Below are 21253 nucleotides of genomic sequence, written 5' to 3' on the forward strand. Positions count from 1 at the left end.
GGCCTAGTGTTCAGGCCATGGGACAATTAAAAACAAAGAGATTGAGGTATTTGCCTGAGTTGTCCAAACTCTTGCTAGCATTCTTGATGCTAAAACAAAACTAGTCTCCATAACCAATGGCGACTTCATGTGAATATGTTTAACCTGATAACTAGAATAGTAGCCAATAAGCAGTTATTATGCAGTTAATATTTAGCAGGCTAATGGGAGCAAAAAGGGAAGTGCTCAGAAACAATTGTTTCCATATTTTCCTGTAGAGAAATAGTGAAGGTAAGAGAAATTAAGAGATATGACTGAAGTGAGAAGGTGATCTAGGATTAAGCCCAAGAAATATTGAAAAGAAGCTAAATAGCCAAGCCTGACAAATAATTCTTTGAGCCAAGGAGAAGGATTAAATCTAATGGTTTGGAAAAGGCTTGGTTAAGTTAAAGGACCACAAAGATTGGATTAGATAATGTCTTCCTGAAATGGTTTCTAAAATCCATCGCCATTATAGCCACAGATGTCTAATTTGGCATTATGATTTTGTAGGCAGTGTGGTTTTTGTTGTTTGTGCTTGAAGAAGAGCTAATCCTAGGATCATAGATCTTACAGTAAACAAAATTCTGGAGGGTATCTAGAAGCATGGTGTAGTAGATAAAGCACTGAGTTTGGACTCAGAGCTCCAAGTTCAAATCCTGCCTCAGACAATTACTAGCTATGTGTTCAAGGACAAGTCTCTTTACCTCTCTGTATCCCAGTTTCCTCATCTTTGAAATGATGGTGTTAGATTTGTAGTACTCTAAAGTCTCTTCCAACTCTACAGCTATGACTCTTCATTTTACAGATGAGGAAACTGAGGGTCAGGGAGCTTAAAGTAATTTATCCAAGGTTGAGTAATTACTACACATTATTGGCAAGATTTGAATCCAGGGCCAGTGTTCTTTCTAGTATTATCATGCTGCTGCTCTGCTTTATCATCTCTCTCCAATCTAAAACCTTTCAAAAACGAAGCATGTACTTACAAATAAAGCTGAGTAAAACAGATTTCTTGCAGTTATAATGCAAGATTGTTTCCCCCTCCATATCTTCAAAGGTGAAGGAGAATGGCAAGAGAAAAGACAAAGCCATTTTGACTCTGTAATGTTCCTAATCAGCTCTTTCCAAGAATCATTTTTAAATTAAACTCAGATTTAGATTCCATCTTGTAGGATAAGAACCCTTCAACATACAATAATAGGAACTTTGGTTTTCTGAACTTTCGGAAGTTTTTGTATTGGCTGAGCTTTGTTTAATAAGGTTATATAGTTGCAAGGATTATTTTGGAGATCTTTTAAAGTGCCATTATTAAGAGCGAATTAAGCAAAATGGCATTCATATTGTCTGGTTGGATGTAATTAATTAATTAATTGCTCACTCAGTAGCCTGCCTTTTTTTGAAAGGATGGGCCAGGATGGATAGAGCTCCACAAATGAAAGGCAATTGATTGCTCACTGTGTTCCCACCAGCTTCATCCTCCTTTTCAGTGGCTATGGCCTTAATCAGTGGAGAGTGCCTATTTCCATGAGGAAAGTTTTGGGCACAAGGATAATGCTTTTGAGCAAAACACTTGAGATTGTGCTGAACAAGGAATATATATGTCATATGGGCTAAATTTGGGGTTTCTTGTTGAGGCCAGTCAAGCTACAAATGATATCAAACCAAGCAGTGGCACAATCTATTTTTCTAGCACTCTTCAATGACTGTTCCAATCAGTGAGTAAAGCTTCCTTTTAACAAGCCTAAACCCTGGACTGAGAATCAGAGTTCTCTTAAAACCAGATGTGAAACGAGCTTTACTGAAGAAAAAGTCCCTGAAACTAGACCATGAACAATTTTCCTGCTTAAACACCAGTGTAAGCTCAAAGGTAGGTACCACACTAGAATCACATACAATCTTATCCAGTTTCTTACATACATTTTCAATTTCCAAATTTACATGTATAATGCAACCTCGAAGACCACAGGGCTCAGGGGAAGAGAGGCGCAATACATCTTGAGCTATTCTCTTGGTCAGTTTCTCAGGGACAAGAACCTTGGAGCAGCCAAGTTTGGTCTGCTTGGACTTGGACAGGGAATTCTCCAGCATTTTAGCCAGGCTCTGGCAAGTAGTCTCTTCAAATACTGCTTCATTAAGGTTGGGTTCTGGCACAACATAATCCCAGTAGTCAAAATCTGTAGGAAACAAATTACAGATGAGAGGGGGGGGAAAAGGAAAAATTCAAGAGAAGGGGGAAAACAACAACAATAAATTTATGATACAGAGAAATATCAACTTTGAAAAAATGCAACATTTATTTTTGAAAGTCAGGGGACCTTGTTTCTTTTTCTCAATTCTACCACTAATTGAATATGTTACCTTGAAAGTGAGTCTCAGTTTTCTCACCTTGAAGTTGCCAGGCTCACTGTTAAATCACTGAACCACTCAGTACCCTGGGCAAATCTCTTTAAGATTGTAAATTATATCAGTAGAGAGAGTTCCCTACATCAATGAAATCACAAGTCTGAATTGAAAAAAAAAAGGAAGTTATACTAAGTAAAATTTCTAAGGTCTCTTCCAGTTTGAAAATATGAATCTATTGGTTTATAAATTCAGAACTTTAGATATTGTAATTAAGTTTACTGTTAGCTTATTTATTTCAGTATTTCTGGATTCTGTGATATACTATGGGTCTTGGTCCACTATCAATTAAGGTATATCACAATTCCTAGGAGCCATTAGCAAAATTTTCTATTAGTTTCTGTATATTAAAAAAAAATTTTTTTTATAAACTGTCTTCTAATTGAGAGACTCTCTAAACATAGAATGACAGATATTGTCCATTGTTTGGTAAGAACTGCCAGAGATTATGCTTAGCTGCCATGGGCTATGAGAACCCAAGGTCACACCCAGTAACACCAGCACCAAGATGTAACAGTAGAACTTTGTGGAAATTTAATTTTAAGCCAATATAATGTGGCTAATAAGTAGGAGCTAGAGTCAAGAAGACCGTCATTTAAACCCTGCTTTGAAAAATGATCAATTCTGGGCAAATCACTTGACCCATATAAAGTTCAGGCTACTCTAATCTATAAATATGTTACCATCTACCTCCCTGTAAAGTAGGAGAATTGCTCTCCTCCACCCCACCCCACCCCCCAAAATAAAACAAACAAATAAATAAATCCCTGTCCCAAGTTTTATTATTCTTTATTAAATGTGGAATAAAACCCCCTATTATACAATATATCAAATATGCCTAGTCCTAAGAAAGTTTTAATTTTAGTCGTCATTAAATTAGCCCAAATTTATAGCATCATCTATTTCAAAACTTCTGCTTTGTGAAAAAAAATATTTTTTTTTCCATAATTATCTGGCAAGTTTTCCCTAGCCAGGCAAAACAAGCCAGTCCTAGGAAAACAAAATTAAGTTTGCAGAAAACTGATAGCTCTGCATTGGTCATCTGCTTCCTAAAGTAATCCTAGTAGTTGGCAGCTCTCCACCCACACCGCAGGCTGATTGCTCACTTGAGGACTGCCCTGTCTAATCTCTCTCCCGATGCAGTTTGTTTCTTCCTTATTCATTAATGAATTTTTTCATAACTAATATTATGGAATTATTTAATCTCCCCTCATTTCTCTTAAAGAAAACAGCACAAAGGAAACCCAAGTTAATATTCCTTGGGACTCAGTTCATTAATGATGTTACAAATTCAGAATTAGAACCCCTTAATTGGACCTGTAAAAAAAATCTCCACTGTAAATTTAAGGTCTACATAGCTCTTACAGAACATTTCAAGTCACACAGGCCAGTAGCAACGCCCATAATAATTCCCGTCAAATAAACCTTAGGATATTTTATTTTTTCACATTGGTTCTATTTATCTGGGCTATGATGGGACAGTCTTCTCATTCAAAGGAGAGCTACCAGAGATGATTACATCACAGAGAACTTAAACTCGAATGCTGATTGGCCATCCCGCTCTCCTCTTCCCGGAGAAATTAACCAGGTAACGCTGCAATGCTCACCACTTAGACTTCCAGGCGGAAAGCCACGGTCTATCAACTCCGAAATGCTGGCCGAATTTTTACTGTTTAAACTGCTAGTCGCAACCATGATGAATCGCACCGTGGCTCCTGCAGTGCGGGGTGGGGAACAGCTTTCAGGACACACTGTAGGGACAAAAAGGATACAATAGTGAACTAAGCTGGGGCGAAGAGCCTCTCACAAAAAACAATTCTTATTTCCTGAAGGAGAAAGTGCCTTATCTCTCTTGTCCTCTCCCCCTCCCCAGTCAGGGTCCCCCGAAAGTCTCAAGGCCTAGAAGCAGAGAAGCCAACTTCAGGAAATTCTACAAAATAAACTCAAAGCAAAGTTCCCCTGTTAGTCTGCCAAGAACAGGGGCTGCACGTCTAAACCTTAGAGGCCCACGGATTTAAAACTTGAATGTCACCTAGTCCAAGTCTTCTCATTGTAAAATGCAGGGCACCAAGGGCCAGGGGAGTTGGAGGCACTTGTCCAGAGCAACCCAGCTAATCAGGCAGTCGAACCCACGTCCTTTCCCCATTATCCTGCTGGATGCACCAACTCCCTCCCATGAATCTTTCGGAGACACAGGGTTTATTCGAAAGATTACATCTTTAGAGCAGAAAGGGACCTCAGAGTCCATATAATCTACCCCCGCTCTTCATTTTTACAGAAGAGAAAATTGATGTCCAGAACAAATGGAGTGATATGTCCAAGGTCACAAGGGGAATAAATCACAGAATCAGAATTCGAATTCATGTCCTCCTGGCTCCAAATGCTGCACTCTGCATAACACCACGCTGCAAACTCCTGCACTGCCCAAGCCTCTGAGGGCTATAGGATCTCCTCTTACCTGCCTTGACTTTACAGAAGTGCACACTGGCGTACACGGGATGCCCGGAGCTCAGTGGGTATATTGCGCTTTAAATAAACAGTAAAGAAAAGCCCGTCTCCAGCGAACCCTTTTAAAAAAGCACCCTTTCTCTGGGCGGGGGGCAGTAGGGTACTGCCCTGCAGGCACCCAGCAGTAGCCACCAGAGCCCCCCGCCCTCAACTCACCCCTACACAGACCCACGGGGTCCCGGGACTACTTGTATATACGGCTGGCCCCCGCCCCCCGCCCCCGGCCCCGCCTACTTGCCTCGGGCCCTGCCCCTCCCCTCTCTCCGCCCCCTCTCTCCTGGGTGTCCGAAGCGTAGAGGACCCGGCTCCTAGGAGGCGGAGGGGGAACCGGATCTGGCCGGAGATGCACCTGCAGTTTACTAGGTGGGCAGGACTGTCCTGCCTCAAGTACCCAGGAAAGGCTGGAAAAATCCTCTAGTCCCATGATTGTCTCTCCGTCGGTCCGTCTTGCAAGGTCGTCCTCTAGTCTTTCCCTTCCCCGGCCCCACTCCCGTCGTAGGACAGCGGGAACTGTCTGTGGTTTTGCCTGCCTGACCCCAGGGTTAAGAGGAACTGGCCACTTTTTCTTTTGATACTTCTCTTTCAATCTTTTCTAAGACTTCCCCCCTGGGCATTTATACACCCAATTCTGTGGGTCCTGAAATTACTAGCTTTACCCTCCTCCGCCAGATGTTGTTTCTTGCCAGATTCTGCCCCAAATCATTTCCTGCCGCTAGTTTCCCCGGGGTTTTGTAGTAGGGCACTGCTCTGGGGGGTAACGAAGACTAGGCAATGTAGCAGCAAATTTGAAAAATATGTCTTCTCTCCCTCTCTCCGGACTGTTGTTTTTGTAACTAATAACCTTTCACTGCCTCTGGAACAAGTCTGGTCAACTGGGCAAGTCGGGGAACGGGAGTATTTAAATGAAGAAAGTATTGTCAAGAAACTTAATAAGCCTATTAATGAGATTTTAGCAGTCTGCGGGATTGACGACTGACTCGAGAGCTGATGAGATGAAACGAGTCATCTCCAAGGAAGAGCTTCATTCCAACCTGGAAGGTTACAGCCTGGGCTTCAGGACTGCTGGACTGCAAGATGGATCTCAGGAAACTTGATTTCCCTGTGGCCAATAATATTACAAGTGTGGATCTCGGAGGTCATTTAATCTAACCTCCATCCTGCAGGCTCAGAAGGGAGCTTGCTCAAATTCACGCAAAGTAGTAAGCAGCAGTTTAATGCAGAGGAGGGATAGTCACACATATTGGCAGGGACAAACACTCAAACAAAAATCTATCAGTTTTTGAAATTTTCTAAAACAGTGTTTTGTTCTCTCCGTAGTTGTATCAGTGAGTGGGGTCCAGGGAAGAGCAAGCATGTAGGGGGCTGAAAAGAGAATTTAGGTATAAAAAGGATTATGTAGTGGAAGAAAGATATATGATCATCCATGGCTACTCTTTGGGTAAAAAAAAAGGCAGATTTGTGGTGTGGAAAGAAAATCTAGCCTCCGGAGGAGCTCCTCATATGCTGGCCTAAAAACATTCAGCTGGAAAATAACATTAAGAGGTTCTAAAGGGAGTGATAGATCAGTGGGAGGACATTTGGAGGCAGGCTTGGCAGCATCTGAAGCTGGCTTGACAATCCATTTTTAACTCATCTCACTGAGCAGCAAAGCTTGAAGGTCAATCTAACCAAAGAAGGGTAGATTCATCACCTGGCCTTTGCCAAGCAAAATATTTTGTTGGATTCTACCCCACCTTTTTTACTTCACTTTCAAGAAAGTGGTAAACAAATGATTCCATAAAAATATATTTAAAAGCAGCTTCTCTGGTAAGGATAGAGCCCCAGAAAAAGGAAAATGGGTTCAACTTTGTCCAGAGATAAAAACAGCCTTCGTATTCAAGGAAGTATATGTGGGTGGACCTTGAAGCAGTGGTGGTCATGGCTTAATTACATTGGTCATACTAATGGAAGAGAGAGGGATCTATCATGAATCCATTCTGTGCCAAAAAGGGGGGAGGGGGAAAATGATGAGTCAAAATAAATATCCATAGGAAACAAAGGAAAAGTATAGTTAAGTAATGTATAGGAAATTTGAGTGCTATTTAAAAGATATTACTGGGAGTGCAGGGTAAATGTAAGCCAAGGATCACTGTCATTCTCCCTCTTACACAGCTTCCAAACTACTTCTCCTTTTCATTCACTTTATCCAGCCAATTACCACATCTTGTGAATTGTTCCTTCGAGTGTCTCTAGTACCCAGATCTTTTCCATATCTCAACCCTAACAGTAACCCAGGTCATCTAGCTTCTAGGCCTATCACTTATCGAAGATTTGGAATCTCTCGATAGTAGAAACCTGGAGAAGATGGAGAGAGTTTTGTGTTGGACCTTAGGCATTACTAATTGTTTGATACAGACTTTTGAACTGTTTCTATTCTGACTCTAAGATTCTGAAATTCTAATTCTTGATATCTGTAGCAATTGGGTAGACCCTCTATGGCACCCTCATGAGAGAAATTGGGTAAGAAGAATTGTGATCTGCAATCTGAATCAGGTGCATTTTATGTCCCTGGAGAAAACACCTGAATCCACAAGCTGATAGATGCGTTTGAATATTTGAGAAATATCTCCATTAACAATCTACAAAGTTCCATGGTATTAGCTCAATAAAGCAAAAACTTCCTTATGACTAGTACTATCCAAAAGTAAAAAGAGCTACTTGTGGAAATAGTAGGTTCCTCCTCAATAAGTGACTTCAAGCAGTTGTTCAGCTGTGCCTTATGTTTTGTGACCCCTTATAGGGTTTGCTTGGTAAAAATATTGGAGTGTTTTGCCATTTCCTTCTCCAGCTCATTTTACAGATGAGGAATATGAGGCAACAAGGTTAAGTGACTTGCCCAGTAAATATCTGAGGCCATAATTGAACTCAAAAATAAGAGTCTTCTTGACACCAGGCACAGCACTTTATCTATTTTACCATCTAGCTTTATTAAGCAGTAATATGCTAGTAAATGTTTAACAACTGGCTAACTGGAGAAAAAAACAAAGTATGCAGGAGACATTTTTAAGCTCAACTTGCATTATGAGCATTTTCTTCAGCCATTTCCTAAGTCTAGACAGTCAACAAACAATAAATCAAGTCCTAGTTGGTAATATTTATGAATTTTTTTCCTTCTGATTTATTATTTTTAAGTCTTGAAAAAACCCAAAACAACTTAATTCTAAATTCTCTAGCTCTATCCAGTTCCTCCTTCACTTATTAAACAGCCAAGCAATATAGTCTCAATTCCACATGTGAAATCATACTAAACATACTTCCATATTAGCCTTGTCACAAAAAAAGTGAGAAAATTATACTTAAGTTTCTATTCATAGAAATCATTATTTCTCTCTCTGGAGGTGGATAGTATTTTTCACCATAAGTCCCTTTGAATTGTCTTGAAATCATTATATTATCAGAGTAATTAGCTTTCATAGCTGATCGTTTACAATATTGCTATTACTTTGTACAAGGAATTCCTGGCTTTACTCACTTCACTTTGCATCAATTCATATAGGTCTTCTTAGGTTTTTCTGAAACCATTCTCCTCTATCATTTCTTACAGCATCATAGTATTCCATCACAATGAAACAACTTTAGTCATTCCCCAATTGATGGGAATTCCCTCAATTTCTAGTTCTTTGCCACCACAAAAAGAACCGCAATACATACTTTTGTACAATTTTGTCTTTTTCCTTTGGGATATGGAAATAATAGTTGTCTTTCTGGGTCAGAGGATATGGGCATCATTCCAAATTGCTCTACAGAATAATTCACAATTCCACCAACAATTCATTAATTAGACCTGTTTTCACATATGCTCTCCAGCATTTGTCTTTTCTGATAAATGTGAGATGTCATTGTTTTGATTTGCCTTTCTCTAATCAATAGTGATTTAGAGCATTATTTCGTATGACTATAGATACCTTTGATTTCTTCTGTAAACTGTCTATTCATATTCTTTAACCATTTATCATTTGGTCTTATTTTTTTGGATCTTATTTTTGTAAACTTGACACAGTTCTTTATATATGAAAAATAAGACATTAATCGGAGAAATTTCCTATAAATTGTTTTGATATTACTTTGCTATTTGTTATAGTACCTTTAGCAAGATGTAGTTCCCTGTTAATTTCTTTTAATAAGCTCTATTTTTGCTTTTGCTTTGCCTGAGATCATGATTACTATTCCTGCCTTTTTTTTTTTTACTTCAGTTGAAATATAAAAGATTCTACTCTAGCCTCTTATTTTATCTCTATAAATGTGTCTTTATGTTTCAAGTGTGTCTTTTTTAACCAACATATGGTTAGATTCTAGTTTCTAATCCATTCTGCGATCTGCTGCTATTTTATGGGTAAGTTCATCTTATTCACATTCATAGTTATGATGACTATTTTCTTCTTTGCTGTTTTCTTTTGTTTATCCTTCTTTTTCTCTTTTTATCTTATCCTTCCTCAAAATTCCATTTTGCTTCTAACCATTGTTTCATCCAGTCCACTCTTTTATCATCCCCTCCCCGCCTTTCTCTTATTCCTCTTTCCTCTTACTTTTCTGATGGGTAAGATAGATTTCTATACCCTACTGAATGTGTGTGTATGTGTGCATGTGTATGTATGTATTCTTCCCTCTTTGAAACAATTCTCATAAGAGTGAGATTCAAATATTATAAACTTCCACCATTTCTTCTTCCACTGCAAAAGTTTTTCCTAATTCATCTTTTTTATATGAAATAATTTCCTCTGTTTTTTTCCTTTTTCTTCCTTCCAGTGAATGTGTCTTTCAGTTTTTTTGAGATCATATCAATATAATCTTAAGTCCATGCTCTCTATGTTGGCATCTTCTAATTTAGAATGCCCTAATAATGATAAAATTCTCAGGAGTAACATATATAATCTTGCCCTGTAGAAATGTAAAATGTTCAACATTATTAAATTTTTTATGATTTTTTATGTTTACATTTTTATGCCTCTTTTGTGCTTTGTGCATGAATATCAAAATTTCTATTTAGGCCTTTTAATCAGTATTATAGTATTTAAAAGTCCTTCATTTCATTAAGTATCCATTTTTTTTTCATTTGAAGGATTATACTCACTTTGTTGGGTATGTTATTTTTGGTTCCTGATTTGTAGCTTATTCTATATCCTAGCTCCTTTGTCTTCTGAAATATCATATTCTAAGCCACTCTGCTTCTTTAATGTGAAAAATACTAAATCTTGTTTAATCTTGACTGTGGCTCCATAATACTTAACTATTTTCTTTCTGACTCCAAGCAATATTTCCTCCTTGATTGGGAGCCTTGGCTGTAGTATTTCTGGGGATTTTCATTTTGGGATCTCCTTTGGGGGGGGAGTTGGTGGATTCTTTCAATTAATTCTATTCTAATTCTAAAATATTGGGAAAATTTCCTTGACAATTTCCTGAAATGTGATGTCTAGGCTTTTCTTTGATCATAGTTTTCAGGTGATCTGTAGGGTCTGAAGTTTCTCAACCAAGAGAATTTAGGAAACTTCTCTCCCCCAAACCACAGGATACTTCTCTGCCAAAGGGGTAAATTGATACTGAAGAAAGAGTCTGGTAGTTCCACTATAATTATATAATCTGTTTAATCATATTGGTTACTCCCATAAGGGCACAATTTAGGTGACAGATGATTTAGTGGATCTGGGTCCCTACAAAGACACCCAAATCAAATAAAGGGAGCAGAAGCTGCAAAATGTCATTATATATTTCATTGAAGATTTATATTATATTTACCAGCAGATTTAATTTTGGGCCTGGGTCCCAGGGCTTGGGAAATATGCCAGCACTGTTGGGTGAGTGTCTAGATATCCAAGGTTATGTGGTGGATACTATGGAGGTTATGTTCTGGTCACTGTTTCCTTGTTATATTTTGCTATATGGTTTGCACCTGGTTACTATATACGTGCTATAGCTTTCAACCCAATAGGGACCTTACATAGTCTAATTATTCTTTTTTTTTAAATTATTATAGCTTTTTATTTACAAAATATATGCATGGGTAATTTTTTAACATTGACCCTTGCAAAACCTTCTGTTCCAACCTTTCTCCTTCCCCCCCCCCCCTTACCTAGATGGCAGGTAGTCCAATACATGTTAAATATGTTAAAGTATATGTTAAATCCAATATATGTATACATATTTATACAATTACTTGCTGCACAAGAAAAATTGTATCTAGAAAGAAAGAAAAAAAAAACCTGAGAAGGAAAACAAAAATGCAAGCAAACAATAACAGAAAGAGTGAAAATGCTATGTTGTGGTCCACATTCATTTCCTGTAGTTTTCTCTCTGGGTGTAGTTGATTTTCTTCTTTACTGAACAATTGGAACTGGTTTAAATCATCTCATTGTTGAAGAGAGCCACATCCATCAGAGTAGATCATCGTATAATCTTGTTGTTGCCACGTATAATGATCTGGTTTTGCTTATTTCACTTAGCATCAATTCAGGTAAGTCTCTCTAAGCCTCTCTGAAATGGCCTGCTGGTCATTTCTTTTTTCTTTTTCTAATTTTACATTTTTTTATTATACCTTTTTATATACAAAAACATATATATGGGTAATTTTTCAACATTGATCCTTGCAAAAACTTCTGTTTAAACTTTTCCCTTCCTTCCCTCCACCCCCTCCCCTAGATGGCAGGTAGACTAATACATGTTAAATATGTTAAAATATATGTTAAATACATTATATGTATACATATTTATATAGTTATTTTGCTGTACAAGAAAGATTAGATTTAGAAAGAAGGTAAAAATAACCTGACCTGAGAAGACAAAACAAAAATGCAAGCAAACAATAACAGAAAGAGTGGAAATGCTATGTTGTGGTCCATACTCATTTCCCAGTGTTCTTTCTTTGGGTGTGGCTGGTTGTGTTCATTATAGATCAATTGGAGCTGATTTGTGTGCTCTCATTGTTGAAGAAAGCCATGTCCATCAGAATTGATCATCATATAGTATTGTTGTTGAAGTGTATAATGATCTCCTAGTTCTGTTTATTTCACTCAGCATCAGTTCATTTAAGTCTCTCCAGGCCTCTCTGAAATTATCCTGCTAGTCATTTCTTACAGAACAATAATATTCCATAACATTCATATACCACAATTTATTCAGCCATTCTCCAATTGATGGGCATCCATTCCATTTCCAGTTTCTAGCCACTACAAAAAGGGCTGCCACAAACATTTTTGCACATGTGGGTCTCTTTCCCTTCTTTAAGATCTTTTTGGGATATAAGCCCATAGAAATACTGCTGGATCATAGGGTATGCAGTTTAATAACTTTTTGAGCATAGTTCCAAATTGCTTTCCAGAATGGTTGGATCTATTCACAATTCCACCAACAATGTATCAGTGTCCCAGTTTTCCCACATCCCCTCAACATTCAACATTATCTTTTCCTGTCATTTTAACTAATCTGAGAGGTGTATAGTGATATCTCATAGTTGTCTTAATTTGCATTTCTCTGATCAATGATGGTTTGGAGCACCTTTTCATATGACTAGAAATAGTATCCATTTCTTCATCTGAGAATTGTCTGTTCATATCCTTTGACCATTTATCAATTGGAGAATGGCTTGATTTCTTATAAATTTGAGCCAATTCTCTATATATTTTAGAAATGAGGCATTTATCAGAACTTTTGATTGTAAAAATATTTTCCCAGTTTATTGCTTCCATTCTAATCTTGTCTGTGTTAGTTTTGTTTGTACAAAACCTTTTTAATGTAATATAATCAAAATTTTCTATTTTGTGATCAGTAATGGTCTCTAGTTCTTCTTTGGTCACAAATTCCTTCCTCATTCACAGTTCTGAGAGGTAAACTATCCTATGTTCATCTAATTTATTTATAATCTCATTCTTTATGTATAGATCATGAATCTGTTTTGATCTTATCTTGGTATACGTTGTTAAGTATTGGTCAATATTTAGTTTCTGCTATACTAGTTTTCAATTTTCCCAGCAGTTTTTGTCAAAGCATGAATTCTTATCCCAAAAGCTGAGGTTTTTGGGTTTGTCAAACACTAGATTGTTATAGTTATTGATTATTTTGTCCAGTGAACCTAGCCTATTTCACTGATCAACTAGTCTATTTCTTAGCCAGTATCAAATGGTTTTGATGACTGCTGCTTTATAATATAGTTTTAGATCTGGTACAGCTAGGCTACCTTCATTTGATTTTTTTTCATTAGTTCCCTCAAAGTTCTTGATTTTTTGTTCTTCCAGATGAATTTTGTTGCTATTTTTTTGAGGTCAGTAAGATAGTTTCTTGGGAGTTTGATTGGTATAGCACTAAATAAATATATTAGTTTAGGAAGTATTGTCATCTTTATTATATTCACTTGACCTATCCAAAAGCACTTAATATTTTTCCAATTGACTTTATTTGTGAGGAAAGTGTTTTGTAGTTTTGCTCATATAGTTCCTGACTTTCCCTTGGCATATAGATTCTCAAATATTTCACACTATCAATAGTTATTTTGAATGGAATTTCTTTTTGTATCTTTTGCTGTTGGATTTTGTTAGTGATATATAAAAATGCTGATGATTTATGTGGATTTATTTTGTATACTGCTAAAGTTGTAGATTATTTCTAATAACTTTTTTGCTGATTCTCTGGGGTTCTCTAAGTATACCATCATATCATCTACAAAGAGTGATAATTTGGTTTCCTTATTACCTAATCTAATTCCTTTAATCTCCTTTTCATCTCTTATTGCCAAAGCTAGCATTTCTAATACAATATTGAATAGTAACGGCGATAGTGGGCAGCATTGTTTCACTTCTGATCTTACTGGGAATGGTTCCAGTTTATCCCCATTACATATGATGCTTACTGATGGTTTTAAATAGATGCTACTGACTATTTTAAGGAAGAGTCCATTTATTCCTAAACTCTCTAGTGTTTTTAATAGGAATGGGTGTTGGATTTTATCATATGCTTTTTCTGGATCTATTGAGATGATCACATGATTTTTGTAAATTAACAAATTGGTCATTGATATAGTCAATTATGCTAATAATTTTCCTAATATTGAATCAGCCCTGCATTCCTGGTATAACTCTTACTCTTGGTCATGATGTATTATCCTGGGGATGATTTTCTGTAATCTTTTTGCTAATATTTTACTTAAGATTTTCGAATCAATTTGAATCAACATTGATCTATAATTTTCCTTCTCTGTTTTCATCCTACCTGGTTTAGGTATCAGTACCATGTCTGTGTCATAAAAGGAATTTGGTAGGACTCCTTCATTTCCTATTTTTTCCAAATAATTTATATAGTAATGGAGTTAATTGTTCTTTAAGTGTTTGGTAGAATTCATATGTAAATACATCTGGTCCTGGGCATTTTTTCTTAGGGAGTTGATTAATAGCTTGTTCTATTTCTTTTCATGAAATAGGACTGATTAAACAATTTACTCCCTTCTTTGTTAATCTGGGTGATCTATATTTTTGTAGGTATTCCTCCATTTCACTTAGGTTATCAAATTTATTGGCATAAAGTTGGGCAAATTAACTCCTAATTATTGCTCTAATTTTCTTTTCATTGGTGGAAAGTTTTCCCTTTTCATTTTTAAGACTAACAATTTGATTTTCCTCTTCCCTTTTCTAATCAAATTTACTAAAAGTATATCTATTTTGTCAGTTTTTTCATAAAACCAGCTCTGTTTTATTTATTATTTCAATAATTTTTTTTAACTTTCAATTTTATAAATCTCTCCTTTCATTTTTAAAATTTCAAGTTTGATTGAAACTGATTGTGGGTTTTTAATTTGCTCTTTTTCTAGCTTTTTTAGTTGCAAGCCCAATTCATTGATCTTCTCTTTCTCTATTTTATGGAAGTAAACCTCTAGAGATACAAATTTCTTTTTATTGCTGCTTTGGCTGCATCGCATACACTTTGTTATGTTGTCTCATTATTGTCATTCTCTTGGATGAAATTATTAATTGTATCTATGATTTGCTGTTTCATCCATTCATTCTTTAAGATGAGATTATTTAGTTTCCAATTACTTTTTGGTCTATTTTCCCCTGGATTTTTAGATTCATTGCATTGTGATCTGAAAAGATGCATTTACTATTTCTGCCTTTCTGCATTTGATTTTGAGATCTTTATGTACTAATATATGGTCAATTTTTGTATAGGTTTCATGAATTGCTGAGAAGAAAGTGTACTCTTTTCTGTCTCTACCCAATTTTCTCCATAGATCTATCATATCTAGTTTTTCTAGTATTCTATTTACCTCTTTAACTTTTCTTATTTATTTTGTGGTTTGATTATCTAGTACTGAGAAAACATGGTTGAGGTCTCCCAGTATTATAGTTTTGCTGTCTATTTCTTCTTGCAGTTCTCTAAATTTCTCTTTTAAGAGTTTATAAAAATTCTTATACTACACTACTTGGTGCATATATGTTTAATATTGATATTGCTTCATTATCTATACTACCCTTTAGCAAGATATAGTTTCCTTCTTTATCTCTTTTAATGAGATCAGTTTTTGCTTTTGCTTGATCTGATATCAGGATGGCTACCCCTGCTTTTTTTACTTCACCTGAAGCATAGTAGATTCTGTTCCAGCCTTTTACCTTTACTCTGTATGTATCATCCTGCTTTAACTATGTTTCCTGTAAACAACATATTGTATGATTCTGGCTTTTAATCCACTTCTACTTTATAGGAGAGTTCACTCCATTCATATTTACAGTTAAAACTACTACTTCCGTATTTCCTGCCATCTTATTATCCCCAAATTATACTTTTCTCTTTCCTTTTCCCCTTATTCCCTTCCCCAGTATATAACTTAGGGACATCACTTGCCTCAAGCAGCCCTCCCCCTTTAGAATCCCTCCCTCTTAAAGTGCCTACCCCTTTCTTATATATTTCCCCTACCATTTCTGTATTCCATTTTATTTAGCCTACCCCTTCACTTTTTACTTTTCTCCCTCCTACTTTTCAATAAGATGAGAAAAGTTTCTCTGTAAACCAAATATGTCTAATATTTTCTCTTTGAGCCAAATCTGATGACAGTAAGATTCACACAATGTTCATCCCCCTCCCTTCTTTCCCTCAGATACAATAGGGTTTCCTTTACCTCTTCGTGAGATATAATTTCCCTCTTTTACCTCCACTTTTCCTTTTTTCTAGTATTATCCCCCTTTCACCTCTAGTTCCTTTTAAATACTATAATAGTAAAATCAAATTAAACATGCACTCTCTATGTATGCCCATAATAGAAAGGAGTTCTCAAGAGTTCTTTTTACCTTTTTATCTCTTGAGTACTATATTTGGAGGTCAAATTTTTGGTTTAGCTCTGTTTTTTTCTTTTTTTTCATCAGAAATAAAGGGACTTCACCTGTTTCATTGAATGCCCACCTTCTTCCCTGGAACAAAATGCTAAGTTTAGCTAGGTAGTTTATTCTTAGGTGTATTCCAAGTTCCTTTGCCTTTCAGAATATGAGATTCCTGACCTTTTGCTCCTTTAAGGTGGAAGCTGCTAGATCCCGAGTAATCCTTATTATGGCTCCTCAGTATTTGAATTTTTTTTTTTCCTGACTGCTTGTAATATTTTTTCTTTGGTCCAATAGTTCTGAAATTTAGCCACAATCTTCCTTTCCTTTCTTCCCTCCCTGCTTCTCTCCTTCCCTTCCTTTCTTCCTTCCTTCCCTTCCTCCCTCCCTCTTTCTCTAACCCCTTCTTCCTTCCTTTCTGCCTCCTTTCTTTACTCCCTCCCTCTCTCTCTCCTTTCCTTCCTTCCTTATTTCCTTCCTCCCTTCCTCCCTCCCTCCCTCTATTCCTTTCTTCCTTCCTCCCTCCCTTCCTTTCATTCTTACTTCCTTCATCCCTCCCTCCTTTTTTGCCTCATGCCCTCTTTCTTTCAGTATTTTTAGCCAAATTGTTAATTTTTTTTCATAATTTTCTTGCCTCACTCTTTTAATTTTTTCCCAATTTTTTCCTTTGCTACTCTCATCTCTTTTGTTAACTTTTCTAGAAATTCTTCTTGCATTTGTATCAAATTAGCATTTTTTCCCCTCGAGACTTTGCTTGTAGTTGCTTTCACATTTTTGTCTTCTTCTGAGTTTTTGTCTTGGCCTACCTTGACAATGGAGAAGCTTTTTACGGTCAAATTCTTTTTTCTTTCTTTTCTTTTGCTAATTTTTTCCAGACTATTTCTTTCTTAATCTTGAATTTTATATTGAAATTAGGCTCTGCTCACCAGGGTTTGGGGAGGAATTGTCCCCAGAATCAGGCTTTTTCAGGGTTAGTTGTCCAGCTCCCTTACTCTCATTGGGCTGAGAGCTCCTGAAGCTGCTGTTGTTACTGTGATGGTCAACTTTAAGTCCCAGCAACTGATGCTACCTCTGAGTGTGCTCTAGGTTGGCCCCTACCTTGGTATCACAGACCTTTCCTGTCTTGGGCTGGAAAAATGTTTCCTGTAACCTTTTTTTCGGCTTTGTTACTCCAGAACTATTTGAAGCTCAATTTAAAAATTATTTAGAGGGGAATCTTGGATTTCTGCCTCTAAGCATCTTGACTCCATTCCCCAATTTTCTAGTTATAAATGTTCACATTCAAAATTTAACAGTCAACTCTCAGAGCCAGTTTGAAGTGGCTTCAGTACACTCTGTTTTCAAAGAAAGTGCTCTAGGACATATTTTCGAGAAGATCTTTTTTTAGGGACAGGTTATATTAGATTGCCTCTGAAGATCTTTCATCCCTGAGATTCTGTTTGGAATAGTGGGTTAAAACCTCCAATAGCAATAAACATTGCAGAACTCAATGGTCATTTGCTTTCTTTGTTATGAGACTGTAGCAGCAATCACAGGATGAGGCTATCATAGCAATCCTATTATAAGGGTTATTATGACCAATCCACATAACCTGTCTATGCTTAATTCTGTGCCAAATGTAGGGCTTTTTTATTAAGGTATATCAGAGATATTAAGCTGCAAATAGAACTCTTAACTTTTGGGTTTGAGGGCTGATAACCCCAGCAACCTGATTCAGTTCAGAGCACAGCATCCAACATGCAGGGAAGTGTAGTGGAAAAAAGTAATAACTGAAGACTCAGATTCAAATCTTGCCTCTGCTATTTCCTATGTCATGTTGGGCCTCATGCTATTTAGAGACTTTAGTTTCTTTATTTAGAAAATGATAAGTTGAAGTAGAGGAGATCATCTAAGGTCCTCCCAATCAGAGGTATTAAAGCACTCAATTCACAATACTTTGAGTGCAGTGGGACTAGCTTAAAATATAATTGGGAAATAATTAACTGACTAAATAAAATACAATAAAACAAAGATAACATTACATTTTGAAACTAAGTATATATGCTTCCTTTAAGAATTCTTATGTATGGATTAATGACTCCTATTTCTATTTGATTTTGAAACCATTGCTCTAAGTCTTATTTTCTTAATTATTTTCTGTGAAATAACTTCATGTTAGGCTATTACCAGGACTACTGAAACAACTTCTTAATTGACCTTCCTTTTTCAAGTCTCTCCTCTCTGGAATCTATTCTTAACACAATTGTTAACACAATTAACAAAAGTTAACACAAACTTCAGGTGTGACCATTACACTACTGCTCAAAAAACTCCAAACTCCATATAATTTTTAAAATGAAAGACAATTTCCTCTGTTTTGAATTGAAACACTTCACAATCTGGCCCCAATCTTATTATACAATACTCCCCTTCACATAAACAGATAGGCAAACTGTCTTACTTGCGGTCCTTCCCAGATGACATTTTACCTCTTATTTCTATGTCCTCTGTGCCTTGAATGCATATCTTTCTTATTTCTGTTTCTAAACTCAATTATGATCTCTTTTGTGAAGCCATTCCTGAATAGTCTAGTTACTCGTGCTCCTATCAATTACCTTGTATTTGTTTTTTAATATGTTTTATATATATTTATGTATTAACATGTTATCTCTTCTTCTTGAAGGCAAAGACTGATTCATTCTTGCATTGGTATATCAAGCACCTCGCACAATGTATGATGCATATTATACACTTAATAAATATTTGTTGATTAACTCATAATAATGAGGCTTCTTATATATGCCTTTAGTATCTAATTGTAGAACCTTATGTTGGAATTTTGACTAGTGGGGCCCATTCAAAATGTAACATAGTGGAGGATAGTTGATACTTTCCAACTGGGGTTGGAATATCTGCAGATGAGCTAATGCCCCCCTAAGGTTCCTATGTGCTTCTGGTTCAGGTCTCGTTTTCCAGGCCTATAAAATAATATTAATGATGTTGCTTCTATCTACCCCAAAAGAGAGCTATTAGATTTAATGAAATGAATATTTCTAAGGTTATTGGAGAGAAGAAATTAGATTGCTCATTTCTGGTACCTGTCTCTATGTTCACAGGGATATAGGCAGGAACAATTACTAAATAGCCCAAGAGAACCTGGATGTGTTTTGTAACTCTATAAAGAAAATGACTTTTTCCTTTTCACTTAATGGATTAAAATATGGGGAAAATATTTATAAAATATTATTCTGAAAAATAAATGTAAATTCAAAAGACTGTTCATAATATTTTCTCAGTTTAGTAGTCTTTGCCTTCAGTAATTAATAATAATAACTTGTATTTATGTAGCTCATTAAGGTTTACAAAATTCTTTTGGTGGGAGGGTGACGGAAAGAGGAGGCAATCAGGATCATGCAGCCAGTAAGTATTTGAGGTTGGATTTGAACTTGGGTCTTCCTACCTTCAGTGCTAATGCTCTATCCATTGTGCCACCTATCTGCCCCCAGAGTTCTTTTACAAAGATCACATTTTATCCTCATGATAATTCTGGGAGGTAGGTGTTATCACCCTTGTTTTACAGATATGGAACCTAGGGCAAACAGAGCTTGCCCAGTGGTTTGCCCAGGGCCACATAGCTAGAAAGCATCTAATGCTAGATTAGAATCCTGCGCTTCCTGACTGCAAGTCCATAACTCTATCCATTGTACCAGCTTCGCTACCCTCAATTCTAGAGTGTTTGAAAGAGGATGCACTCAGACTGAAAAAAAGTGGATATTGTCCCTTTCTAGTTTTAAGTTATAAATGTTGGTCCCATCAGTGGCTCCAGAGCCTACGTGATCATCTAAACAATCTGCCAGCAAACTGAATCACCAGTGAAATAATTTACTAAGGGATTAACTTTTTTAAAGCATAAGTTAGGAAATGAAGGCAGTATATTGTAGTGAAGAAAGGGAGATGTCTTTAAAGTATGACACATTCTGGCTGTGTGGCCTAGACAAGTTACTTAACCTCTCAACATTTTCTAAGGTATAAAATACAGAGAAGATGCTAGTCTGCTTTGTTAAAGGAAATGTTCTCATCCATAAGCTTTGAATTCCCCTGAAATCAAGATCTACTCCCCATCCCTTTTATGCTATAAGCAGAGAGTTAATTCTTGGCATGTTGGATTTGATAATGAAATATAGCGTGTACCCCAGGTTTTTAGTTTGTTGACCTGGATGAATGTATTTCACTGATCCTCCCAGATTGATTCTTACCTCATTCTTACCTAGTCTTTAATTAATCAATGGATATTACCTCAGACAAACTGAGACCTGGGAATGACCGTAGTTTCAAAAAAAACATGATCTCCTGCTTCATCTGGGGCCATTGTCAGTCATCCTGATTTATGAGTTGCCACTGGACTCTGGTAACTCTGGAGGAGAGAACAGGCGTGATGACTTTGCATAGCTCTGCCTCCCTCAAATCCAGTTCAGACACAGCTTAAGTATTTACTTTCATTATATCATTATTCCTCTTTGAGAATGAAGGAAGACCTAACTAACAACAGGAACAGTTCCACTGATACCAAAATTATAAACTTGGGATTCAGGCTATCATTCATTGAATATCTTGATTGATGAGTCTGTTCTCACTTTGGTTAGGAGAAAAAAGACAAACCTTAAACCAGTGGATGAAAATAGACTTATGAAGTGATTATTACCTCCAAGCAGAATATCTGAGAGGTAAAATATTTGGCAGGCCATTCAATTATTTTAAAGTATGTAAATAATAAAAATAACATTCACTTTAACCATGGCTCTTTCTATTAATCTGGAAAATATTGCTGTGAAATACTTTTTCCTAAAAGTAAAATTACTCTTCTCCTTTTCTACAATGAAATTTTGAAATATATATGAATGATGTTCTTAGATGTTTCTTGATCTAGGCAAATACCTAGGATGGAAAAGATTAAGAAAGGAGAAAAGAGATAAGTGTAAATATGGCTTTATAGAATGGCATATATTTTTTAGTGTCCT

General features: G+C 36.4%; 1 protein-coding gene across 1 annotated transcript; it reads right to left on the reverse strand.

Moving 5' to 3' along the window:
• Positions 1-653: 653 nt before the first annotated feature.
• DDIT4L (DNA damage inducible transcript 4 like) lies at positions 654-5107 on the reverse strand. The gene is made up of 3 exons (XM_003774527.3): positions 4877-5107; positions 4026-4169; positions 654-2192 (listed from the first exon to the last, which is right to left on the reverse strand). Exons 2-3 carry the CDS (start codon positions 4111-4113, stop codon positions 1705-1707), a joined length of 576 nt encoding a protein of 191 aa, XP_003774575.1. The 5' UTR covers positions 4114-4169; positions 4877-5107; the 3' UTR covers positions 654-1704.
• Positions 5108-21253: the final 16146 nt, after the last annotated feature.

Source organism: Sarcophilus harrisii, chromosome 6, assembly GCF_902635505.1.
Source record: "Sarcophilus harrisii chromosome 6, mSarHar1.11, whole genome shotgun sequence".
Lineage (NCBI taxonomy): Eukaryota > Metazoa > Chordata > Mammalia > Dasyuromorphia > Dasyuridae > Sarcophilus > Sarcophilus harrisii.